This window comes from Etheostoma spectabile, chromosome 8 (genome assembly GCF_008692095.1).
Source record: "Etheostoma spectabile isolate EspeVRDwgs_2016 chromosome 8, UIUC_Espe_1.0, whole genome shotgun sequence".
NCBI classification, from domain to species: Eukaryota; Metazoa; Chordata; class Actinopteri; order Perciformes; family Percidae; genus Etheostoma; species Etheostoma spectabile.
In genome coordinates this window covers 19,787,222-19,815,134 of record NC_045740.1, presented here as the reverse complement: position 1 = coordinate 19,815,134, position 27,913 = coordinate 19,787,222, and the positions used below count along the sequence as shown (strand labels likewise).

The following is a 27,913-nucleotide window of genomic DNA, read 5'->3' as shown; positions in this document are numbered from 1 at the left end:
ACTCTGTGGAGCCAGCTCGACGACTTAGACTTCGCAGATGATCTGGCACTACTTTCCCACAGCCAGCAGCAGATGCAAGAGAAGACAAATGTAGTGGCAACCTTGTCACAGCAAATCGGCCTAATCATCCACAGGGACAAGCCCAAGATCCTAAAGACCAATTCCGCAAGCACAGAACCCATCACTCTGAATGGGAGCCCCCTGGAAGAAGCGCAGTCCTTCACATTCTTGGGAAGCATCATTGACCAGCAGGGCGGTACAGACGCAGATGTCAAGGCAAGGATTGGTAAAGCAAGAGCCGCCTTCGCCCAGCTCAAGAACATCTGGACCTCCAGAGAGCTGTCAGTGACCACCAAGATCCGAATTTTCAACTCCAACGTAAAGTCAGTCTTACTGTATGGGGCAGAGACCTAGAGGATAAATAAGACTACCATCAGAAAAGTTCAGACCTTCATCAACACCTGCCTCAGAAGAATTCTCCAGATCCGATGGCCTGACACCATCAGTAATACCAACCTCCGGGAAAGGACGTGCCAACTCCCTGCCGAAGAAGAAATCAGGAAGAGGAGATGGAGCTGGATAGGGCATACCCTACGAAAACCACCAACCAGCATCACTAGGCAGGCGTTGCGGTGGAACCCACAAGGCAAACGGGAGAGAGGTCGGCCAAGAAACACCTGGCGACGCAACCTTGAGGCTGACACCACCAAGATGGGCTACACCTGGAACCAGTTAGAGAAAATGGCCCAGGACAGAGGACTCTGGAGAGCTGTTGTTGTTGTTGTTGGCGGCCCATACCCTGGTAGGGGTGACGGGCAGTAAGGTAAGGTAAGGTATAGCATTTCGAAAAAAGTGATAAAGAAGTCAGTGTCTAGTTTGTCGAATGTTTTTCATAACAAAGTCAGACCAGAATAAATCAAAATAAAAGTAATTGTAGTATGTTGAAAATTATCACAGTGTATATAGTATGTCTAAAAAGGTCATAGTATAGTATGTTGAAAAAATCAGAAAGGTATGTCAAAAAAATAAAATGTATTGTAATGTAATATTGTCAAAACACATCATGTATATGAACACACAACATTGTGTTTTTTAAACATTCTGTTATCACCCTGATCTATCTGACCTGTCATAAACAAGAGCTGCTTGGTCGTTTCTATTGTTATCATCTTAAAGCCGCCAATAACGCACCACGTAGATAAGCCACTTTGTGATTGGTTCCCGCAAAATTGTGAACTGAACTGAAACTGGAGAATTAAATGTGCAGGTCTCCAGACTGAGCTGCAGGGCAAAATTAAATCGGCAGCAGAGTGTGCGAGGTTTATCCAGTCTAGTCATGGTATGGTATGTCAAAAAAATATTTTAAAAAATATCTAGTATTTAAAAAAAAACAAAAAACACCTTTGTTTCTTCAACCATTCTCTTGTCACACTATACTATCTGACCCCACACAAGGTTTATGATTTGGGCGTATTTCTCTTTTCACAATGTATGTGAATAGATAACATCCTTCAGTACACAGATGTATGTTGAAAATGCCAAAATTTCTGTATAGTATGTAAAAAAAGAGTCATAAAAAGTCAGTACAGTATGTTGAAAAAAAAGTCAGTATAGCATATTGAAAAAAGTCATAGTATAGTACGTTGAAAAAAAAAAGTAATCGTATGTCAAAACAATTATTTAAAAAAGTCAGAGTACCATACCTACATATTCTGGGACTGTCCAGTGATACAAACATACTGGAAAGACATTAAAGAGGAAGTGGAAAAAATCTTCAAGATGTATTTCCCCTTGGACCCTTTGTTTTTCTTATTGGAGATAATACCTAAAGACTTGCTTTCTAAGGACCAAAGCTACATGCTACATATCTTGTTAATGAGCGCAAGAAAAATGATTACTATTAATTGGATGAGGCCTGGCCCCCCTACAGCAGCCCAGTGGAAACAAAAAATTAAACAGGTCCACACAATGGAAAATATGACTGCTCTTTTACAGCTCAAGGTACCTGTGTTTGTGAAAAGATGAACACCTGTCATTCTAGGCCTTGATTTAGAATAATTTAAACATACTGATGTGTAATGGTGTATTTATCCTGCATCTATGAAGTCAATATGGTTGTTGAACGAAGCTCAACATAGGGTGACCCTTTTCATTTTTTTATTTTTCATTTTTGTTGATTAGAAAGAAAAAAAAAGTTTAATTACACTGTATTGTGTTGCTAAAATTACCTGTAATGTTCAATCTGGGCAATAAAGTTAAAAAAAAGTCAGAGTATAGCATGTCGAAAAAAGTCATACTAAAGTATGTTGAAAAAGTCATAATACAGTCTAGTAAAAAGTCATTGTAGCATCTCGAAAAAAGTCACAGTATGGTACGTTGAAAAAAATGTATGTCATTGACAACAAATATATCCTCAACCTTTATCTTTGTCAAGTTATTTTTCTCAGAATGGCTGGCTAATGAGCTCAGAGTACAGAGAAGTGAAGATGCCCTGTCAGACCCAGAACAGTAAGGCAGAACACACACACAAACACACACAAACACACACACGCCCATGCTCCCTCCCATCCTGTGCTCAGACAGCAGCATTACTAAATTCCCACTCCAGAACAAGACGTGAGGAGTGGAGTGGAGCGAGCAGAGGATGCCATGTCAGCTGAAGGCTGAATAATAAGATACAGGAGGAGAAAGAAGCAGAACATTGAGAAGAATGAAGCTGGCTTTCTGTCCACTATTCTAGTACTTTCTTTGCCCTGACATCCTCTCACCCCCATGGATAAGCAATCAATAATGTATCATACCTTGGATATACGTGTAGCCCTGTTTCTGCACATTAATGGCGCAATCAGAAAACCGTGAGCGGTACTGCACTGTATGGTTTACTGTAGCGCACAAATATGTTTTCATGTGTGGCTTTAATGTAACTATTTGCCTGGGTGTCAGATTCAGAAGTGTGGATTTGACTTAAAACGCATACAATCATGCCTATCACGTGGAAACAGCATCTAGTTTATGGAGATTAAAAGAATAGTTTGACATTTTGGATGTTGGTGGGGATTAGGGTAAGAGGGTGGAGCTAGGGAGGATGTTGTGTTTGGTTTGAATTTCACCAAAATGTTCCAATTACCTTGGAAACAAAGTGAGAGGGTCAAAGTTTAAGACAAAAACATGGACAACACCTCAAAGCAAGTTCACAGCTATTTAAACGTACAATTTCAATTCAATTCAATTTTATTTATAGTATCAATTCATAACAAGAGTTATCTCAAGACACTTTACAGATAGAGTAGGTCTAGACCACACTCCAGAATTTACAAGGACCCAACAGGTCTAGTAGTTTCCTCCAGAGCAAGCAACAGTGCGACAGTGGCAAGGAAAAACTTCCTTTTAGGCAGAAACCTCGGACAGACCCATGCTCTTGGTAGGCGGGTTCTGACGGGCCGGTTGGGGTTAGTGGAAATAACAGAAATAGAAAAAATAGAAAAAATAGTATTTTGTAGCAGTTCTTTGTAGTAGTTCATGGCATAGCAGGGTACACAGTGCCATGGATACGCATTGCTAAGCTTCCATACTGATTGAAACATGCATGGCCCCAAAGCATCCCCTGCTTTATCCTCAATTTAAAAATAAATGGGACCATACTTTATTAAATGAACATCATGCTGTATTGAAGACTTGAAACTAGTGAATGAGGCAATAAACCCATTATAAATATGTTTACTGAGGTAATAAATCACATGAGGAGTAGAGTAATTTTCCTATAGACTTCTATGCAAGCAGACTTCTTTTTGTAACCAGTGAAATCGCCCCCTGCTGGAAATTAGATGGAATGCAGGTTTAAGGCACTTTTCAGGGCCAGAAGCTCCGTCCATTTTCTTTTGACAGTCTATGGTTTGAACATTGGTTGATTAACATATGTGCACAACTTAACAAGACACATAACAAAGGTGTAGTTGTGTTAAGACATTTTAGTGCCTAATTGTTACATTATATTGTTCAAAGCTCTGTGGTGATTTGTCGTAAATGTAAATGTGCTGTATTTATATAGCACTTTTCCAGTCTTAACAACTACTCAAAGCGCTTTTACATCTACAGGAAACATTCACCATTCACACACTGTGGCCGGGGCTGCCGTACAAGGTGCCACCTGCTCATCAGATAAACATTCACACACATTCACACTCCGATGCGCAGCACCGGGGGCAACTCGGGGTTCAGTGTCTTGCCCAAGGACACTTTGACAATGACTGCAGGGGCGGGGATTGAACCACCAACGTTCCGATTGGCAGGCAACCGCTCTACCACTGAGCCACAGCCGCCCGTCGTGAGGATGTTGATTTTCCTGGACAGTGAAATTGAAGCACAAAAACTAAGTTGAAATACGATTGAAGCATCCATGCACTGGGATTACTATATGCATCACAGTAGCTCATGTGAGCGAAGAGGACAATCAGTTTGATGTGTGCTCTTTTGACCTCAGGCACTGGAAGCTGTTCAGAGGAAGTTGGAACTGTTTGACAGAAAAAAAAGGATGTGTGCGTGTGTGTCTGCGAGAGCGGGAGAGAGTGTTGAAACATGACTTGAATTGCTTAGGCAGCCAAAGGAAAGCACGCCGATCCTTTCATCACGTTTTCTTTTCTGTTTCCTCCTTCTTCTGTCTTGCTTTCTAAGTCCTCCTACCTCTCATCAACCACCTTTCACTCACTCTACTCTTGTTCTTATTTACTGAAACTGAAAGGGGCATATTAAATTACAATTAACCTACGACCATTGTTCACTGTGGCACAGAGATGCTGTGTGGGGCATTAACATATGGATGGGTAGAGCAGTTCTGGGAGGCAGAAAAGGCCAACTGTTCTCTCTAATTGTCACGCGAGGCTTTAAATAAGGCAACACGGTGCTGCAGGCAAACTATCTGGTTTACAAGAAAAGGGGAGGACATTCTTTAACACTATTTAGAAAGAAAGATCGGGAAGAAAGTTTTAATGAGTCATCAACTTTCACCAGTATTTTCTCATCAATTTTCCATAATTTCTAAACCCTTCATTCTTATTCACAAACAAATTAGTTCTTGTTCCTCTTCCAAATCCATAAAGTAAACAACATCTCCTGCAGACCACAGAAATTGGCTCATTTATAACTTTCTGGTTTACATCTGTGTTCTTGTGCTTTGTGTGTGCCGCCCTCTGGAATACAGTACGTACCATCACACAGCCAATCAAAAGATGCAAATGCAAATGAATGCAGTTCATCTACAGCCTTCATCTTCATTTTTCTCAGCTGTTTTAAGGATATTACATAAATAATAAACAAGCTGGCTATAAGCCCTGTTTGTGTGCCAGTGGAGGTTCCCACCAATGTGTGATTCACATCTTTTCACTTTGAGGAAGGAAGGATGTATATTTAGTTCTTCCCCTCCTCCCCCTCATGGTCAGGTTTCTGCCCCAGCGTTTGTCACTCATGAGCTGTCTACATTGAATAAGCGTCTAGCCCGAGGCAGAAGTAACCAGCGTCCATCGAAAACAGCAGAAGAAATAAACCACAAGCACAAAGAAAGAGGAATTCTAAAAAATAAAATAAAAAAGGTAGTTCTTTGCGGTTTTGAGCAAGTCTTCTCTCCTACATCTTTAATCATTTGTACATCAAATAGTTAAAGATGTAAGCAGGCATACAAAAAATAAGATAGAAAATCTTTATACAAGCACACACACACCTTGTTTTATATTTAAGTAAAAAGAAAGAAATGCTGTGCACCACCACAGTCTGAAATCATATGTAATATGTATTTAGAAATGACATATTGCCTTGCTGGAGCTGCTGCCCCCGCGACCCGATACCGGATAAGCGGTCGAAGATAGATGGATGGATGGATATTGCCTTAAAATATTTTAATAGAACTCACATTTCTCTGTATTGCTGTTATGTCTTTTATTTTATGTTTCTATACAAAAAAAAACATGTTCATATTTTTCTTTTGTTGTACAAAAAGAGAAAGGAGATTCTGGCTATTCTAGATAGTTTTCGTTTTGCGATGTCAGATTTTGGCCTCCATCCCAATATTAATTTTGTGGTGCTCCCAACAATATGAAATAAACGTCAACGTCAACATTTCTCTGGAAAATCCTCAGAGCATGCTGCCAACAGTTTTCTTAAGAACTATCTCAAATCGTTGTCATACAGTAAACCAAAGTGACAGTTCAGAAGCAGAACCAGGCAACGCATCCATTCTGTGTATGTGAGTCATGTCTACATCCAGCCCCTCTCTTTCATTATTCGAGGCTATCAGTGAACAGGCAAAGAGTCCCATATCACACGCTTGAAATGATACGTTAAAAGGAACTGGGGATCCATAATAATCAGATGATCAAATGATTTCCACTCTGTGAATCAGAGGCTTGCTGTGACATACAGTAAGTACGGCGTTTGCACTTTATGGCCTTGACAGCGGCTCGGGACACAGCTTACCATAGAGACTAGATGGAGCTGTGTGTGTTGTCTCTTCCGGTCGGAGACGTCTTAAAGCTCATCTCTTCATACAGGCGTTTTTGTGTGGTTCAACAGCTCCATTGACAGACTTGGTGATGCATTTCCGGAAATCATAGCTATTATGTTGGCTACATATATATATATATATATATATATATATATTATATATATATATATATATACACTACCGGTCAAAAATTTGGGGTCACTAACAAATTTCTATTCCACTCCATTATAGACAGAATACCAGCTGATCTGAGTGGGGGGGCTGATCTTTAATGCAATATCTACATCACCCATTATCAGCAACCATTCCTCCAATCATCCAAAGGCACATTATGTTTACTAATCTGATATCATTTAAAAAAACTAACTAGAAAAATACTGGCGAACCCTTTTGCAATTATGTCAGCACATAATGTAATATGAAAACTACTGCCCTGGTTAAAAAAACAATGCAACTGATCTCAGCTGGTATTCTGTCTATAATGGAGTGCAATGGAAATTTCTAAGTGACCCCAAACTTTTGACCGGTAGTGTATATATATATATATATATATATATATATATATATATATATATATATATATATATATATATATATATATGTGTATATATAGTGTATGTATCGGGAGATATATGTACATTTGTTTTCATTTCTTTCCTGCGGCTGGATCCTTAGGGAGTTTTCACACCTGCCTTGTTTAGTTTGGGTGGTGCAGCTCATTTGGGTAGGTATGAACACAGCAGTTGAACTCGGGTGCAGACCAAAACAACCGGGCCGCGTGAACTATGCACAGGTCCAGAACACAGGACTTTCTTCCTGTATTCTGTATTCCTGTATTTACCAGACACATCTGACCAATTAGCGCTAGTAGTGATGCATTTTGCTACTTGGATTTTTCTCAGTGTGAATTGAAATTAAACCAAATCAACCAATTAGAACCAGATTAGGTGTGAAAATGCCCCTTAGTCACATTTAAGAGTTTTTTTTGGAGGTACATAGTTTTCTGTGGTCACATTAAGAAATAAGCTGCTAACAAGCACTGAGCTGCAATAGCATGAGAGAAGCGTTAAAAAAAAGATCACAAACCTATTCCAACATATTTCTCAGCATGCTGAGACTCAGGCTGAGAAAGCTTAATGAAATCAGAGACTTCTGCTTTAAAGCAGTGTAACAGTAACAGGATAATCCCTACTACTGGCATGATTCTCATTGATTTTTGGCTCTTCTACCAGCGTTGGGTTTCTCATGATCCTGCACATTTTAAATCTGTAGTTGCAGTAATGAGCAGCCAGGAGTGGAATAGGAGGACTCTTTCACCCCAGCAACACACTCTGCAGACTTTACAAGTGTTTTCATGGCTGCATGGAAAATGAAAGGCCAGTACTTCTAAAAACAAAAGTGAAGTTGTCTTCTTTTAAGATGAGTGTCTGGGCTTGTAGAGCAATAGTTACTGTAAAAATTCACACTGGGAACAAGATGTCCATAAAGGCCTGCAATGATACAGCAAAGGAGAGGAGAGGAGCCTGTTTTAGAACGCGGTGGTGTGTGGGAGGAGAAAAGTCTACTCTCTCCAGCTCGTTCTCTCTCTGTGCCACATATCGGAAAGCTACAGAGACAGTGTGTGAAAGAAGACAAAGACAGAGAGAGAGAGAGAGAGAGAGAGAGAGAGAGAGAGAGAGAGAGAGAGAGAGAGAGAGAGAGTGTGTGTGTGTGTGTGTGTGTGTGTGTGTGTGTGTGTGTGTGGCAAACATGCAAACTCTCCATGTGGGCAGATGAGACACACAGAGAATGTAAAGGTGGAAAAAAGGTTGAGGAGTTGTTTACCAGCAGAGAGTAGACGCAGTGGACATTCCCAGTGCATTGTGTGTGTGTGTGTGTGTGTGTGTGTGTGTGTGTGTGTGTGTGTGTGCGTGTGTGCGTGTGTGTCTGTGTGTGCATGCCCAGTGTATAGTACGCTTTCTATATATAAACAGATGTGAGACTTGAAGGTGGCATTTATACATTTTTCAAACCTTTTTCAAACAAAAACATATTTTTGACTTGTTTCTTTCTTATTCTCATTTGTTTCCCTCCCTTTCCTGTTACCCTGTTCACTGTGAGCTATGGTGGACAATGTCTTTATGCAGCGAGAAACTTTAGGGTGGATAAAGACGTAAAATACAGGTCAGATCATAAAAACCTCAGATTACGCTCAGTAACAAAACATTTATTTGCCTGCTACGATGTGTTTAAGGTCAGTTAATTAAAACAATGCTTTAAGGTTAGGGAAAGATCAGAAGTTGGTAAAAGGGTTAATTGAAAGTGTGTGACGAGATGTGATCTCTGGTTTCCTGCATTGCAGCCGTCATCCACCCTTGCTTTGTGCCCCGTTGTTTTCAGTGAAAAATATTTAGCGCACAAAGAGATGCACAAGCCTGTCCACTGATGTTATTATGATAATCTGTACATGATCAATAGATTGTTATTCTTCATGGCTATGCTTCAGCATGATTGTTTACATACTGTATTATGCTGTGTGTGTGTGTGTGTGTGTGTGTGTGTGTGTGTGTGTGTGTGTGTGGGTGTGTGCGCGTGTGTGGGTGAGGAGTGTGTATATACCAATGTTTATGCTTTTTTGTCCTATTTCTATTACTTATTTTTAATAATATTGTGACTACATTATTGTATAACTGGGAGCCCGGAATCTCCACACACACATACATACACACACACACCTACATACACACACACAAGCACGCAATTTAAAAAAAAAAGTTGAGTTCCCCTTTTGTTGTCTACTCTGTCATATGTGTCTTCACATTGATCCCCTGTATTGCATTATAAAGAAATAAAGCATAAAGGACTCTATCCTCAGGAGAGGGTCCCCCATCACTGCTTAGCTTGTTTTTCACCATGTGTTGCATGGTTTTAAGTGATTCACAGCAGGGGATAGGTTTTCAGCCTAAAAGCAAAGTAAACACAGACTTTTGTCGACCACTCTTGTTGTCTCGTACACGAACACTGTGACAGGAGCAAAGCACAGAAAAGGAAATGTTTTTTAAATCTCCTCTTTGTTTTCTATCAATGTTCATCTGCCTTTTATGTTTTCCTCTCTATTACTTGCATCATTTCTTATCCATGACATCCTCTCTACTCTCTCCCTTTCCTCTCCATCAGCGTCTTAGTCTCTGTTTCAGCTCTCATGTTGCTGTCCCAATTAGAAGCATTCTCAGCTTACCTTCCCATTCCTCGTCATGTCTCAGAGAAGGTACAGTATCGAATGGAATGAGAAAACCCAATTAGATTGGGTGAAGATCCATTTAGGCAGCCGCACTCATATAACAGAGAGGTAAGAGCCATCTTGGTTACTCAAAGTTACAGACTGCATGTTTGTTTTGCATTCATGAGCATAGTAAGTCAGATTCCTAATGTAAAGTGAAAAACTGTTTAACTTGTTTTTTTCTCTTAATCTTCTTCTCTTTGGTTTTCTCTTTATGTCGGTCATGTAAGCCCGTTAACGGGCCAGAGTTAGGTTGGCTGTAGTCTGTATTCTTGATGTTCCACTTCCCGGATTGCTCGGTGCCGCAGGAAATTCCGCCGGATGCATGTATGTCCGTTACCTTAAACTCCGGTGGATTTATGAGGACTATGGTTACCTGCTCCTCAGATCTCTGCGGGGTAAATCTAAACAGCTAGCTAGACTATCTGTCCAATCTAAGGTTTCTCTCCCACGACTATTTTACAATGGCTCTCTGTGGAACTTAGGGCCACCCATGACAATGTGATTAGTTTAAAGAAATTCCATTAAACCAAGAAATATCCCCAATTGCTGTGTGGACTAGCCAGACCCTCCTCTGCACCGCAGCATGTGGATGGTCTGGCAAAGTGAGAGTAGGATGGCTGTGTTTGGTTTTGAGCTTGTTGAGGGTGTGCAGATACAAAATTTGGTTTCAAATCCTAAACCAAAATTCATTGTCATTCATAGTGTTTTTGGCCACTTGTGGGCAGTACAACAAGCTTGCAAATGTGTTAGCAAACAGCTGTTTGTTTACACATCCAGCAGATGAGCCTTTGGAATCTTTAATCTGATGAATGTACTTTTCTGTTAACTCTGTTTTGATCTCTTCATCTGCTGAGGGAAATATCTGGCTGTTGCTACCATAAGCTCCACTATGTTCACCAGCTAGTTGCTGCTGTGTCTGCAGTTTGATGCTGAGCAGGTCATGCAGTGGGATGATGACAGCTTTTTCAGCGTGAACAGCTGCCTGCTGCGGCTGGACGGGAGCTTGATGATGAGAGCTGAGAGACAGAACCAAAACTGTAAAACACAAAACAAAGAGCTACAATAAAAGATGCTAAAATGCATTTATAACTGCAAAGTCGGGTGATAACTCTTTGTGGATATGCCACTAAAAGATAAAATAAGATTAGATAGCCATGCATCCATCTTCGACGGCTTATCCGTTATCGGGTCGCGGGGGCAGCAGCTCCAGCAGGGGACCCCAAATGTCCCTTTCCCGAGCCACATCAACCAGCTCCAACTGGGGGATCCCGAGGTGTTCCCAGGCCAGGTTGGAGATATAATCTCTCCACCTAGTCCTGGGTCTTCTCCGAGGCCTCCTCCCAGCTGGACGTGCCTGGAACACCTCCCTAGTGAGGCGCCCAGGAGGCATCCTTACCAGATGCCCAAACCACCTCAACTGGCTCCTTTTGACGCGAAGGAGCAGCGGCTCTACTCCGAGCTCCTTTCGGATGACTGAGCTTCTCACCCTATCTCTAAGGGAGACGCCAGCCACCCTCCTGAGGAAACCCATTTCAGCCGCTTGTACCCTGGATCTCGTTCTTTCGGTCATGACCCAGCCTTCATGACCATAGGTGAGGCTAGGAACAAAGATTGCCCGGTAGATCGAGAGCTTTGCCTTCTGGCTCAGCTACCTTTTCGTCACAACGGTGTGATAAACGGAATGTAATACCGCAGATTAGATAGAATTTTATTAAACCAAAAAAAAATTCCAGTGCCAGATATTGCACAAAAATTCCAACATCAGACTAAATACAATATGGTAATAATAAGTGTATTGGTGTATAGGAAATAATGCCAACACCAGTGCCTAATGGATTAAAATTAAAAGTAGGAATCATTTAATAATATAAGTCAATTAGAACAGAAAAGTAACCTTGCACAATACTGTGAAAATAAGGAAAACAGGATCTTAAAGGAGCAAAACCCCTTTTCCATCTCACTGTTGTGGTTGGGGGTCCGGTTTCCTGTTGGCCTGCCCAGTTTTCTTTTTTCCTCGCTCTCCCTCCTGCTGAGGCCAGCTGACCGCAGACACCTGAGTCTCATCCACAATCACCTGCTCCCACCACTCACACCTGCCTGCCATCTCCAACCAACAACAGTACTTCAACCCCGGCTCGTCAACCCATCTACGCCTGATCATCGCTCCAGTCACGCTGCTGAAACTCGCTACAAGCCTCTTACTCCTCGAGCATGTTGGATCTCCGTGTTTCATGTTTACTACTTACCTCCTTTTGTTTTCCACCCCGCAGTCATCACCTCCACTCCCGTTCCCGTCTCTGGTCAGCTGGCTTCTCCTCTCAGTCCCCCTCGCACAGCGTCCTGCTTCAACCTGTCTCCGTCTCCGCTCCCAGTTCCCGTGTCTCCTCCTCGGCTCCAAGCTCCCCCCGAGTGTCCTCACTCCCCGAGACTTCCCCAGCCTCCCGTTCTCTGCGTCCCAGTCCCTGGTGTCTGCCTCCCCACTTCCCTTCTCCCTCTTTAAATAATAAATCTTTTATTTTTTGGTGAGCCGTGCGTTTGAGTCCTTCTGTTCTTCCCATAACACTTCATGTAATTAAGTATTAAATATTTATAACCAATCCTAAAAATAAAAGAGGAAAAACATAGACAAACAGTGTGCAGTTATTGAATTCTGAGTGAACTACTGTACATGACATCACCTTTTTATCCAAACCAGTGAGAACAACACAGACAGAAAATCATTTCTCTGAATGACTGACTGAAAAACTGACTGAAGAACTTTTCTTCATTTTGTACATAGTGTGTTCATGTTGTACTGCATCGCTCTTAGAAAGAAGCTGATTGAGAAAAAAAGCTTTTCATGGCCAAAATCCTTCTCTCCCTCTCTCCCTCTCTCTCTCCCTTCTTACTTCTTTCCCACTCAATCCTTTTGTATAATCTTGTCCCTCTGCAGCACATCCAAGGTCAACCAGTGATTGTCGGTGGGTCGCACAAAGCACTGCACATCACACATATCAGCAAAGCACATCCGTGTGCACTGTGGACACAAAGCTTAAGGGGGGGGGTTAAGGTTACCTTTTCTGAGTTAATGCCACAATCATTCTTAAATCCGCAGCATGAATATAGAAACTGGCAATATAGTAGTACTAATGACAAATCATTTACATGTACTGTAAATCATTACTGCAGTAAAAATAATTTCCTGACAGAAGGAATCAACAAACCGTGACAGCCGTATGTACTCTCATCTAATCAGTAGTGTATGAAAGAAAGGTGTGATTGGGCATGAAACATCAATATTAAAAGCTTCACAGACTGCACAGCTGCCTTATGCAAGGCATTTGTTATTATATTCTCATATTGCCAGAACAACCATTTACTGTGATGGAGAGGCCGTTATCACCTCTTTCTATTTACATTCTAGCACACTCTGAGGGACAATGAGGAGAGAGGACTGCACATGGAGGAGACAGCTGGAGAGTGCATATTGAATATCTCTGCACTTTTGTTCGCAGCCTTTAAACCCACTTTCTTTTCATCATTTTTTCCATCTTATACATCCTTCCATCTCTGTCACGTAGTCTCTCGTTGCAAGTTTTCAAAGTCAGTTTCACTCATCCTCTCCTCCTCTTTTTCCTCTTCTTACACTTTCTGGTCCACCACACATCCCATTATTTTGTGCTAGTTTTCTCCATCGACATGACAACACAGACAGAGACACATCCAGCGATCTGCGGTGCTACACATTTTTTTCTTTAACATTTATTTATCTTCTGGAATAACAGCGAAAATTGAACGTAGCGAGAAATGTCTTTTACTGTCGGAGTTAAAGGTGCAATATGTAATACTGACAGCTAGTGTTTAAAATAGTCACTGCAGTACAAATTCAAAATACTGGCCTAGGGTGACCGGACGTCTCGGTTTGGCCGGGACAGTCCCGATTTGACCGGGACAGCACCGATTTGACCGGGACAGCACCGATTTGACCGGGACAGTCCCGATTTGACCGGGACAGTCCCGATTTGACCGGGACAGCACCGATTTGACCGGGACAGCACCGATTTGAACGGGACAGTCCCGATTTGACCGGGACAGTACCGATTTGACCGGGACAGTCCCGATTTGACCGGGACAGTACCGATTTGACCGGGACAGTCCCGATTTGACCGGGACAGTCCCGATTTGACCGGGACAGTACCGATTTTGAGTTGCATGTTCCAAGTCCCGACAAAAAGCCTGTCGGGATGCTAAAATGTCCCAGTTTACACCAACTACTATGAAATTGTCCCGATTGTCAGTGATTACATAGCAGACATGGTCTTATATGGCCCGATATTATAGCCCAACTTTTTCAGTTCACACTATATTTGTTCATTTAGTTACTCTGTCAAATGGAAGTCGATGGTTGTCAGCAGCAAAAAAAAAAAAAGCATCATTAAAAAAACAAACCAGATTGACTTTACAAGATTAAAGGCTTTGTCACTGTGTTGACACTTCTAAGACACTTGATTTGATATTTTGCATTCAGCAATTTATAAGCTCTACAACAACCTTTTTTTCAGTTTCGGCATATCACCTCATTATCCAGAAAAAAACCTGAGTTTAATGAGCTTTTTTGTTCACTTCCAGCTTAATAACAAGAAGCGCTGCTAGAAGATGCTGTGTTATCGTGGCACACGCCTCACACAGATGACCTCTGGTTAAATCCCCGTCCGCCACATGCTCTGAGGTGTGCTGTAAAGCGTCAGATCATCAAGCTAATGCAGTACCATAACATGCAAATGACCACTGGTTTAATACCCACCAGCGGCAGTCAGTAATGGTGCCTAAACCCCATTGACTGTGGAATACTGCGAATGGACAGTGTGCCTTCTACTCCTCGAGTAATTGTGGGATGAAATTGGTTTGGCACCGAGGGTTATGACCCGTGTCCTTATCTTCATCGTGGCTGTGTTTATCATTGTTGTCATCACCACCATCATCATTACCTCCACCTGCTTACATCCCCTGACCAATAGCTAGTCTGGGGCCTGGGGATGGTATTTAATGGTATGTGCAGCCCCTTTAGTGTCATAACATTCTTTCCATATAAAGTAAGTCTAATTACCTCACCTGGGAGCAAGAAATAGCTTCCACCCAAAAAATATTAACATCCAACAAGCTACAACAGAATGTCCAATAAGAGGGGGTTTCATTTGAATCTAAATTGAAGCATGAAAATAGAAAGGAAGGTGGGAAAATGAACTTGTTTTGGAAGGAAAGGAATTGGAATTGATTTAAATGTTACATAAAATGAGAACGCAGTGGAGTTGAGGGGGTTGACCTCAATCCAATCCTGAGCTAATTGCTGAGGGGAATGGAGGAATCGGGCATGTAAGAATGTGAGAAGGGTTGTTACAAAAGCTTTTTAGCAGTCTTGATGTAACGCTAACCAGTGAGTGGCTGTGCAAGGCCAGCGGAATTTATGTAAAATATGCTGCTGATGTTTTCACGGTGTCTGCTGCGTTTGCTGAGGCACTCTGTCTTAGTGCAAATGAACAGCGGGTGTGGGTGGATGAGTAGATGTGTTTCTATGAGTGTGCTGCGTGCGTGACCTTACATGCCAACTAGTACGAGAGAGAAAGCAGCTGCTGAGGCAAAAAGGGGACTGCAACCACTTACACACAATCACAAACACACACCTCTCAGAGCCGGGGAACATGGGGCAGATAACACAAAAGGCTGGTAATTCTGCTTCAAACTGGGGACCAGCTGAGGCGCGTTGACAAGGTGGATATTTCACTCTCGGACTGCACTACCCTCTATTAAACTAACTTATGGAGTCATTTAAGGTGGCTCCGAGGGGATCTGGAGAAAAAAAAGACAAGGTGGATATTTCACTTTCAGACTGCAGTCCCCTTTAGTAAAATCATTTATGGAGTCATTTAAGGTGGCTCTGAAGAGGGAATCTGGAGAAAAAAAAGACAGAGAGAAAAAGGAGCCTGTGAAAATAAGTGAAACAAGAACTCCTCTGTCTCGCTGTCCCATTATCACCAGTCCCCTCTGTTTCTCTGTTTGTTGATTCAGGATCCTCATTAGACCCAGCATTGGACAATGTAATAATTAATATACATTACAATAAATCATGAACAATACAAGCTGGGAAATTATAAGACAGAAACCAAACATGAAAAATACAATTTCACAACACATTGAATAATATGATAATAACAAAGTACACACATACGACAAAGACAGACACATAGATGGGACAGCTCCACCAGTGCAGTCGTAGGGCATTCCGTACATTCGTGTTGAACACTTTTTATTAAGACAGTTACACCAACATGCTATCATCACATAACGTCTCTTTCACCCTCTTAGGACACTTCTCACAAATGAACCCACCTTCTTATTTTGTTAAACTTCAACCAATGTAGTTTCTCTGCCTGCTCAACTTTTCAACATTGAATAGATATGTCTTAACTAAACTTTTAAATAACTTCACTGCCTTCTTGTGTTAGTTGTTTAGGTAGTAATAGTATTAATGGTATTCATCGCTTTTGGTAGTAGTAAAGCTAAATTATAGTTAAAGGAGAAATCCAGTCAATTTCAACATGTAGGTTTGTTGTTTGTAAATTTGGAGTCCTGTCAGTAGAGAGAAAAACTAAACCAGTCGGTGCTGCCTACACCGTGTTATCCCCTGCTAGAGTTAGCACCCAACAGGCTTAAACAGGGCAAGTTTTAAATGTGTTTTTAGCCTCTAAACATGTCCAAGATGTCATTACAAGTCCCTACCCATATGCAGAGATTCCTTCTGAGTGAACCCAGTGAATCTGACTGCTGTAGATGTGATAGAAATGCATAAAGGTTCTGCTAATTCAGCTGTACACAAAAAAAAACTTTGTTACATTAATGAGAGTGATGGATAATTTCACATCTGGATAATATGAATATAAAGATTTTTAGTATTAATTAATTCATTGTTTTGTCTGTAAATTAACAGTACAATAAACAATATAGAACTTGATATAAAAACTTGATATAAAACAGAACAATCTTTACATTTGAGAAGCTGGAAACAGCAAACATTCACCTTTGTTTCTTAAAAGATGACTCGATCAAAATGATCAGTAATTATAAAAATTGTTGGTGATTATTTTCTTCCGATCAGCTACTGAATTAATAACACACAGCAATCTTTCAAATCCCATCACAAGACAAGAAGGTTTCTATTGGACTATTCTGCAAAAAAAGGTTTTTTACATTCAATGCTATGTTGTGAAATGCCACACTTTCTACAATATCTGCGCATGGCACCTACTATATGGTTAAGGTGAGGGAAATACTGTGGTTGTGGCAAATAAACAATTTCTAAAAGAGTGATGCACTGATTTAACTTGCACTCCTAACACAGTTTACAAAGAGATTTTTTTTTTAAAATGAGCTAGAGAGGCTTAGTAGGCTCGCTTCTTTCTAACTCCACCCCCCAGATTCTCTTTATTAGCAACATCACAGAAGCTCCCATTGGAACAACAAAATGCTTCCAAACAATTTACTATCAAAAGTGTGTATGAATTTCTCCTCTTTAGATTGTTTAACCCTTGTGTTGTCCTCCCGGATCAAAAACAGACAAAAATCTGACAGACTTTTCAGACTTTTTTTTTACTTTTCACTAACACCACCTTACTACCACTTGTTTTACAGTAATTTAGTTAATAGTCACTAACCCTCATTTATATAGAATAATAGCTAATATTTCAGTTATTAAAGCAGAAATTATGAATTATTTTGACTAATAGTTAAGATCAGAGGAACATAGAGACGAGTTTTGTCAGTAATGAAAGTGATCAATTGTATTAGCAAAGAGCGTTGTATGGAATCCAATCCATTTTTTTGTTTTACTTTGGTTGAAAAGAAACCCATATTTCAGATATAGACATTTGTTAAAGGAGTCAAATTTGGCCCGAGGACAACAGGAGGGTTAATCACTTTTCAAAAATCTGGTGTTCCATTGTCATAGAACACCAGATTGGGTTCAAAATCCTGCTGAGCTGATACTGTGTGCAAGGTAAGTTCTCTCCACTGTTGCTATACTCTCCTGTCATCTTTTCTTTTCTGCAGTTTCATCTCTGATGTTGCTCATCTGTTTACTGGCCGGCAGGCATGTCGTATGGCTCAGCAACAAACGTCTTCGTCCCACGTAACACGACACTATGCTGCATCCTCTGTCAAGAAAGACAGTCTGTACACACCCACGCAAACTCCAAACAGAGAAATATGGCTAGAATGGATAGAAGAATCTGTCCCCTGCAAAGAACTAATGATACCAAAATAAACCTGAGGGAGATCAAGATGATGTAAAAAAAGGAGCTGTCTGGCCATCTGTGGACTTGATCTTCAGAGGGAAAACGTCAGCACAGCAAAACAAAACCATGTACTCCACAGGGAAGCGGTTGGTGAAGTTGGGGCAACTAAGCTTATTTATCCTCAAGGAGACTTGAGTTACAGTGGCAGCAGGAGCCTCAAATACCCCCTTTCTATTTCAAAACATACTGCAGCAGCATCCCATCTCTCCTATAAATGACATAGAGGTCAGCGCATACAGCTTCTTATATAGGTTGTCTCAGGTGTGACCCGTGTCCTTTACATTATGTCCGTGGTGCGATGCATGACCTGTGATGCTCTGCTCTGATCTCGGTTGTGCCCCTGGCTCCCTGCTTGGAGTCGCAAGCCAGATGAGACCATCCATCATTAGGGAGAAGATCCTCATCCTGCTGACTCCTTCCCCGTCCTCTTCGTGCTGCGTGGAGCTGCACTGAGCCTCTACCATCTGCCTGCTTCAGGCATGCTTTACTCCTTCAACAGTCACTAAGCACTGCTTAAAGAGGAAGATTCAAATAAATTAAACTAAAAGTATCCAGAGGTGGTTTTATTTGAATGAAATGGATACACTAGAAGTAACTAGACGTTATAGCTTTCCCACTATGGCAAACAGTGGTATTTTTTCTTCTTATTAAGTCTTCCCAGGCGACACACTCTCTGACAGATATGAGTGATATGCATGTTCATTTCTTGATTATTGTAATTGATTTCTCGTTTGGTCTAATGTCAGAAAATGGTAAAAACTTACTGATTTCTTTGGCATGATGTGTTAAAATACTCAGTGCTCAAGCACCCACGGAAAAGTACTGAGCAGCCACCCACGTGGGCCAGAAGGCTACATTCATTTAAAATTTAAAATAGCAGTTGGTTCTAAGTGGAGCGTCTGTCATAGTGTGATTGGTTATTTCGCTGACAGTTAATTCTTAATTTCCCACGAAGCTGATCGCAGTTACTTGACAGTTAAACTTCTCATCTCCAATCCTGTCCGTATTTGTGAGAAGTGGCGCTGTCCTGAATTGAAAGATACTTTACGGCTTTATTATCAATTAATAATAGGCGTGTGTGTTCGTCTCGGCCGCTGTCCATTTCCTAAGGTCCTGAAATGCATATTGCAAATTGAAATGCAATTTTTTAAGGGCCGTGAGCACCCATGGAAGAAAACAGAAATCTGCGCCTATGGCTGATGGTTCACCATCAATTTACTGTATACTCTAAATATGCATTATTGATATACAAAACAACAAAAACAACACTAACATAGATACACCCATTAAGGTAACAGCAAACTGTGGGTTTATCTGAGCCTCTTTACTGAAAAGAGCTGCCTGCTGGCTGACATGAACACAGTACAGTTGCCATAAAACCAACAATTAGCTGAAAGAAAGTAGAAAAAAGAAAGTTCAGTAGAGCTGTGGGGAACTGCAGAGTCTGGTGATAATTCTCTGTTGGATGATAAAAACAGGGACGCCTTTCACATCACACAGTCACTCGACTCATAATTACAGTAATATTAAAATAGTGATTAGTGCAGCTTTAAACAGAGTTGCTGAATCTACAACCCGAATAGCTACGTGGAACTGATTTAAACAGAGACGGCAAACTACACTGACACGTAACACATCACTGCCTCTTCTTTGTGAGTTATGTACCGTACCTCCAAGAATAAGATGGAAGGAAGGCAGGCTTATTTTATTGAAGTGTGCAGAAAAACTCTCTTTGGTTTTCTCTCCGCATTACTCAGCAACAGCGGATGCCCTTGCTCCACACAGCTCAGCGAGACATCTGTCCCCGTTCCCTATCCAGTCCCCGTAGCCTGACGAATGCACAAGGTCTCTACATTGAAAAGCTTTAGGAGAGTAATATAGAGTACTGCTACACTGTCACTTCCAAAGTGTTATGTACAAGGCTTTAAAAATCTAAAGTGAAGGCTTCAAATTAGACATACAGTCCTACGCATATTGGTTATTATACTGGTTCAGCAACCAAATCCAAGGAAACAATGAAGATATTTCAAAATGCATGAGGGTCAGTTTAGACAACACCCCTCTTTATTACTATTACTTTGTCCTTGTCTTCCTCCCTGCCCCTATCTGTTCGCAGCAGTCAGTGACCTAGGAAAGAACTCATCCATCTTGAGAGTTTGATCTTGTCCCGTTGTGCGCGGCCTGTCATTTCATGCCTGTGGGGGGAGGGGGGGGAGGAGACATACTTCTCCTCTTCTGCTCTCTCCCTCTCCATTTGAGTGCTCCAAGTTATGCCTGCAGGGCTAAGAAACATCACAGGATTGGAAGACCATCTGGTTGTCAAATTCCCCAAAAACATTTATTTTCCTGTTTGCCTTCTGTCTCAGCGCCTCTCTTCTCCTCCTTTCAGTGCCCCCTCATCTACTTTCAGACCGGGGGGGTCAAAGCTCAATCTCAGAAGTGGTTCCCACTAGAAATGAGCTGTAAAATGTTTTTTACTAGTTTTGATGACAAGATAAGCAGTCTATTTTTCTCTCATTCTCCAGCTAATGAGCTTTTAGAGGGGCTCTGCTGCTTACCTAGCCCATTACTGGAAGACTGCCTGTTTCCCAAAAAACAAAAAGAGTTTGATCTGACTTTCTATCTCCCTCCCAGACTAACTCCTCTTGTTATTAGGGCTGATTTGGCCTTGATTAAAGGAGGAAAATGGATGGCCATATGTCCACTTTGGTAATCTACTTAGACAACAAAACATGGCAAGAAGACAGCAGTTCCTAAGAACTGTAGCTATTTGTGGATATGAGATGGAGGGTGTCCATGCTACAGGGATTCGGTTTAACTGATGTTTTCAAAACATACACATCTGGGTGCTGTTGATTAGTGCACAGAGTTATCCAACTATGGGATGAATTGTTTTTGGATTAAAGAAGTAATTAACTACAGCTGTAGCTGTTGATGGCAGTTTGGAAGGAAATCCTGTTTAATATTTTAGTAAAGCTGTATTACATCAACTTGTTGATTATGGTTGATCTATAGTCTGATTGGTATTCTTCCAGTAAGCAGACAGTTCATGCCAGGACCAAAATTGATGACGATTTACATTGTTGGCCTGGCACTGCCTATGAGTTACTTGTTTCTGTTTCTTTTTTTTAATTTGATTGGACAGATGAAGACAGGAAAGGGGGTAAAGAACGGGGGATGAATGCAGCAAAGGGCTGGTATTGGAAGGGTGGGTTGGAGGAAGGGAGGTGGGTTGGTAGGGGTGGGTCGGTATAATCAATAATAAGTATAGAGGGAAGCATAGTGTGTAAAAATAGAAATGAAATTCTGATGAAACTCTCATTTGATGAAATTCTGAAATTGTTCCCCCCCCCTTGTTGTTGTTTCGCCTTTATTTGATGTATTTCCTGGTACCTAATCATGATGACCCAAAAATTAATAAAAAGGAATAAAAAAATACCTTATTATGATAAAACATGTAATTTGCACCTCTAGCAAAAAAAGTCGTTTTTGTAATCTGTGCCAAACATTCCGGTATGTAAGTAATAAGTCTGACATTGACAAAAATCGTTTTAGGAACTGAAGTTTGGAACTAAAAAAAAGCTAAAAGTGCATATTACTGTCTTTCACAGCATGACCACACACTATCATTAATACATGGGGCAGGACAGGGCAGGACGGGGCAGGACGGGGCAGGACGGGGCAGGACGGGGCAGGACGGGGCAGGGCTGGGCAGGACGGAGCAGGACGGGGCAGGACGGGGTAGTGCGGGGCAGTTCTGGGAAGGACGGGGCAGGACAGGGAAGTGTGGGGCAGGACGGGGCAGGATGGCAGAATGGGGCAGGACGGGGCAGTGCGGGGTGGGTTGGGGCAGGACGGGGCAGGATGGGGCAGGACAGAGCAGGACGGGGCAGGACAGGGAAGTGTGGGGCAGGACGGGGCAGGATGGCAGGATAGGGCAGGACGGGGCAGTGCAGGGCGGGTTGGGGCAGGACGGGGCAGGATGGGGCAGGATGGGGCAGTGCGGTTCATCACAGACATGAAGTGCAGGAGGACTATTTTAGCCCACCTCATCAATCAGTAAAACAAGCCACAGTACATACAGACACATCAGATGATCAGCTGATGAATGGATGGATAGAAAGACAGGAAGGCAGACGATGGCCGCCAGAGAGGTCCATTATGAACAACTATGGAAAGTCTTGAATATATAATGAGGAAAAATCTGACTCAACTTGTTATTAATGGATGTACAGCCAGGTCAGGAGATGAGTACAGGGAAGGCAGCAACAGGTGCAATGCAGTCTGTCCTTGTGTAACTCATCTATAAACCATCAACAGCCTCCCATTATCTACTGTATCCGTTTAAATATTTTACTATCCATACGCAGTGCTGTCAGTAATTTTAACTTATGTTAGTGTATACATTTTTTTTTCATGATTTATTTGGTGCACAGGTACGCTCTCAATATCTTTTTTAAAGAGTAGAATCCAAGATTTTCCCAGGACAGCAGGAACACACACTCTTTATCACAGCTCTGTCTGATAGGTGGTTTTAGTGCACATTCTGAGTAGAAATCATGTCTAAATCTAGCTGCCGGACTCAGATCAGATAAGAGTTTACCTTCTGCTTTGTCAGTGTGAAACATTTTCTTCTTAATATGCTCCAAGACATTCATTAATTTCAAAAGACACTTTCAGTAACAACACAAGAACACATGTTGAAATATAAATACTCTATATTTGAGAAAAATATCTTGATAAATATTTTACAGTCTGAAGAGTGTACACACAATTTCCACATTTTATATATCACTGTTTACTTTCACAGACCTTTACATCTTATGGTAACCATCATGGTGTTGGCATGACATTTAAAAGATCTGGTAGCTGCTAGATTTGGTTTCACAGTTCCTGTAAATAAAGACATTACTCAAAGAAATATTAAATGAAAACTAAAAGTCACAAATCTTTTTACGGACTGTTTTTGTCGTAACTGATAATAAATAGTTTCATGCTACAGGAAATGTATATCTTGCATCTTGTAGAAGTAACAGTCTCTCCCTCCTCAGAAATGGCAAGCAATCTGTTTTTTATCAGTGTTGCAGTTGTAAGGCAACACACATGTACCAGAAATTGGTGGAGCGATTATCCCAACTGGGCAGTGTGTGTGTTAATCTGAGCTATTCTCCTTGAAAAGAAAATACTACAGGGAGCACAAAGGTTAAACTAAATCCAGTGAGGGTGCTGTCTGTCCACCGAGAGAGACAATACAAAGATACAGATCTGGTGATAAGACCAATATAGAACACAGAAATAATGCAATTTCAAAACAAAACTGTGTTATGCAGGGTAGAAGGAGATAAGAGACATGCATCTTCCAATAAGGCAGCTTACAGATGTAATGTAAGATAACTGGAATTGAAGAATACATGTATAGCCACATGTGAAGTGAATAACAACATGGAAAGGCACAGAGCAATAAAGCTTGCACTCATAGCCACATATCAGAAGAGTCAATCAGTAACCTGGACACTTCTTTAAATGGAAGTTTGACCAATCTCAAAAATATTTGAGATGTGTTACAGCACCAGCAGAAAAAATCTATGAATCCAAAGACTACTTCTTAATGTGGCAGGGTAAGGTGCATCCATAAAAACACATAATCCCAAAATATTCCAACATTTCTTCTGAGTAAGGTTTGTTATTTTCATACATACACATATATGACATAAAGTAATATCAATTAATTATGAGAAGAAAAAAAAAAACAGAATTAAGTGCTTTTCCTTTGAGATTTTGTTAGTTTTTCTATTGGCCTGAAACCTTATAATGCCTTACAATGATCAATTATAAAACTTCCTATGACGTAATTAACTTAAAAACAATCATTTTGGGAACATACATTTATCCTTTATTCTTCATTAGATGAGAAGATCAATACCACTCTCGTGTCTGACAGTTAGCTTAGCATAAAGACTGGAAACCTGTGGTAACAGCTAGCCTGGAACTAGATAAAACAAAAGCTACCAACCAGCACCTCTGAAGCTAAAGCTTTACACCGAGCCAGGCTAGCTATTTACCCATTTCCAGACCTTATGCTAAGCTAAGCTAAGCTAACTGACTGCTGGTTATAGCTTCAAATTTACCATACAGACATGAAAGTGGTATTGATCTTCTGATCTAACTTTCTGCAAAAAAGACAAAAAAGTCATTGATTCCAAAAATGTCAAACTAGATGTTCTTTCATTTACAATATACATATTTTTCATGCTGACCCTGAGAATAATAGTAACATCTACTGAGATGCAATTCTGCTTCCTTTGCAAACGTGATCCTATGGCTGAGAAATACTGGATCCAGGAGGAGGTTGTCTGCATGATGCGAACCATAACCACTACAACATGTAACTTCAACAGGATGGTTACTAAGAGAAACTAAAAACAAAATGTGTGACCGGAAGATTTAATAAGCAGGTAAAAAAAAAATATATATATATATATATATATATATATATATGGGCGCCCGCTCTACCAGGTGAGCTTACCAGGCGCCGAGAGAGTTGTTTATTTACTTAATTAAATCATGCCTAGGGGGAAGTAAAAAGAAACCTGCGCTGACTACTGATCAGCTTCTGCTACAGCTCGTCTTTGTCCTGCAGTGCTTTGGTGGAAGAACCACAGCTCTTTTTATATTAGTGTTTTGATTAGAAACAGAAGTGGACATTTTTTACATTTTGGAAGGTTGGAATAGATAAATCCAGTTTCAATGTTTCTGTCCTCTGTTTGACGCGGCATTTGTAGGTGAATGAAGACGCTGCAAAGATCGCCTCTCCAGGAATTACAAAACATGCCAAAAAAAGGGAAAATAAATATTCTTATTGAAAGAACTGTATGAAAGTTATTTGGGGGTTAAGACAGGGAAGAAAAAAAAAAACGTTTTTCTTTTAGCTAAAGGGAGGGTAATCAATTTTTTCCACCCTGGATTTATATATGTATTTTAGCCATTAAAGGATATAGTTAATAATTACATAAATAACTATATGCTGACATTTTTAAACAGTCCCTTAAGTACATTTCTTCAGGACTAAACCAATCTGACCTGGTTACTTTTATAAACTTTAAAGATTTGATGCTTAGGAGTCAAAAAGTGTGCGATGGGTGTGTGTCAATAAAAGATCAAGCATAATTATATTTATATTCCTGCTGATCATGTTGATTTAAACGTTACTTATCCACAATGCTTATGAGTAATTCTTTCCCTGTTACTGTCTCAAAGAATAAGAGTTCATTTTGAAAAACAAACAAACAAAGAGACATCACAAAATCAGCAGTAATGGGACGAGGACTTTTGTGATGAAAATGCCACAAATATTAAGTAATCTTGTGTCCTTTGGAGTCTACAAACAGTTTTGTGACTGAGGTACAGGGCAAAGCATCGCAGTACTTTTTATCGTCTTTCACAAACTTTGCTGTGGACGTGTATCACACACAAAGCAGAGTCATAACACAAAGATTGATGTCCTATGTAGTTACCATGACTTGGTGTACGCACTGTGGGCTTTGCTAAGCGCTGGAGGCCAACGGCTAAAAATCTATTTTGGCTGCACAAACACACCAGCACACACACACACACACACACACACACACACACACACACACACACACACATAATGTACATGTGGGAGACTCATCAGTCAGGCAGTAGATTCCAGTGCTGCGCTAGTTGCTACAGCTGCCAGTACAGCAGCACAGAACCACTGTTAGTGAGCTGCCAATGTGAGTGATGTTTCCCTGTCACAGTTTCCACTGGACTTCCTGGATCCAGGTAATGTTCAACAGAGAACACATGAATAGTATAAAATGCTAAAAATTCACCAAACCACTGTCTTATCTTAATAACAATGTAAAGCCACACGTATGGCTATAAGCTTGAATGAAAATGCTTGGTAGTTTGTTCGAGGCTAAAACTATTTGCTTAATGCACTTGAAGGTAAATAGTTTGAGTCTGCATGACACCCATATGCAGAATACTTTGAAACCAGGCTGAACGCAAAAAAAGAAAGAAAAAAGATGACTTAATCTATGTTGACTTTGTTTTTCTCTGTTTTCTTGATGCTAAATGTCTTTCATGATATAAAATCAACTTTGCAGTTGATTGTTTTTTGTTGTTGTTTTAAGATATTTCTTGGGGCATTTTAGGCCTTCAATGACAGCTGAAGAAGTGAAAGGGGAGAGAGGGGGGGAATGACTCGCAGCAAAGGGCCGCAGGTCGGAGTCAAACACGGGCTCATTGCACCGAGGAGTAAACCTACATGGGCGCCCACTCTATCAACTGATCTATTAGGGTGCCCTGCAGTTGATTTTATTAAAAAGCCTTGCATGATCAGACTCATTAAAACTTAGACATGAGCCCAGGTTTTCGTCACCCAAAGCAACAGCCACGTTCAACCTAACTTGACCCGTGTGTCTTGGCTGTAGAAAAAGACCTGCAGCAGGATGGCCACATCAATTAGGATCTGCACTGAACCGCAAACCCAGAACTGAGCCGGGCTTTCGTTCATCACAAAGTAGGTGGTCTTGAAGATGTCGCCGGCCGTCCACAGCAGCACCATCGTCACACTGTAGTAATGGAGACACAGGGAGACCCAGTCAGGATGTGAGGACAGAGAGAATTAAGAAGTTTTCTCTTAACCAACATTTGGGAAAAAAGCGTAGGATATAGACTGTACACAGGTGGAAACAGCTATAGTCGGACTTTGTTTAAAGGTAACAAACTACGCTCACCAGCAGAAGTGCAGAAGCTACAAGCTGGGACCAGCTGCCAACAAGCTATTGGTTGTATTTTAGTAGAACACTAAAAGCAGAAAAAAGACAGTACTGAGTACATTTTAATACATGTTTATTTATCGCAAGCGTTATCGTGAAATTTAACGTTATCTCATATCGGATATTTTCCTCACTTGACAAAGCCAAGTTGTTGACTCTGTCAAGCTGTTTTCAGTCTTTATGCTAAGCTAAGCTAAGAGTCTGCTGGTTTTAGCTACATACTTAGATACAGACATGAGACCGGTATTAATCCTCTCATCTAACCTTCGTCAAAAAGCGGATAAGAGGCAATAAAAGTAAAGTTTAGTATTTTTTGTATTTCTTTTCAAACCCTTCCATTATTTTTTTTTTCTACTTTAACACTTTGCAATTTGGAACAATGTTCCTGCTGATGTTCACCAAAAAAAAAGGCAAAAAGCGCACTTTAACTGATTTCTGAAAGCAAATTGATTTAGTTCCTCCTGTGAAAGAAACAGCAGGGCGGCAGTACACATCTAAGAACAGGGTGAAATGATCTCACACAAATGGAGCAAGTGAAAGAAAGAGAAAGAGACACGCAAAGATTGCCTGTCTAGGAGACACAGAGGCTGAAAAGAAAGACACTTGTCATCTGCCAAGCCAGCGGACTGATGCCAACCCTGAAGGTGTCCTCTAAAACTTTATCACTACTTCTTGTCCACTTCTTCTTCTCCAATCACTTTGTAGTTTGTCTTCATCAATCATCCATTTTTCTTTCTTTGCTTCTACCCCCCTTCACTATTCTTTTTGTCGCTCTCTCTACTCATTTACCATGCCGTTTCTTTAACTCTTACCCTCCACAGTCGCTGCCCTCACTCCTGCCCTCTGCACCCTTCTCTATTCTTGCTCTCTGTACACCAAAGTCCCATAAGAATGCATGTACTATGCGTTTATTCTTTTTCTTAAGGCTGACTGGGCCTGGGGACAGAGCAGGACCATCACTCTTCAATGAGACATCTATTGTAAGGGTCAGAAAGGGGTGATGGAGAGAGAGCGAGAGGGAGAG

At 41.0% G+C, this 27,913-nt stretch overlaps 2 protein-coding genes across 8 annotated transcripts in view; both read right to left on the bottom strand.

The window, feature by feature from the left end:
* LOC116693755 (mixed lineage kinase domain-like protein) overlaps positions 1-27,913 on the bottom strand; it is a 525,120-nt gene that overhangs the window by 102,238 nt on the left and 394,969 nt on the right. The window lies entirely within an intron of this gene.
* The window catches only part of si:dkey-246g23.2 (solute carrier family 66 member 2), a 67,315-nt gene continuing 64,181 nt past the window's right edge, over positions 24,780-27,913 (bottom strand). For 4 of the 5 annotated variants that reach the window (XM_032523020.1, XM_032523018.1, XM_032523019.1 and 1 more), the window contains one exon: positions 24,780-26,682. In XM_032523020.1, coding sequence (XP_032378911.1) covers positions 26,508-26,682 — 175 coding nt within the window. In that variant the 3' untranslated portion in view covers positions 24,780-26,507. The remainder of the gene's footprint in view (positions 26,683-27,913) is intronic. The other variant, XR_004332986.1, reaches the window with a different exon arrangement.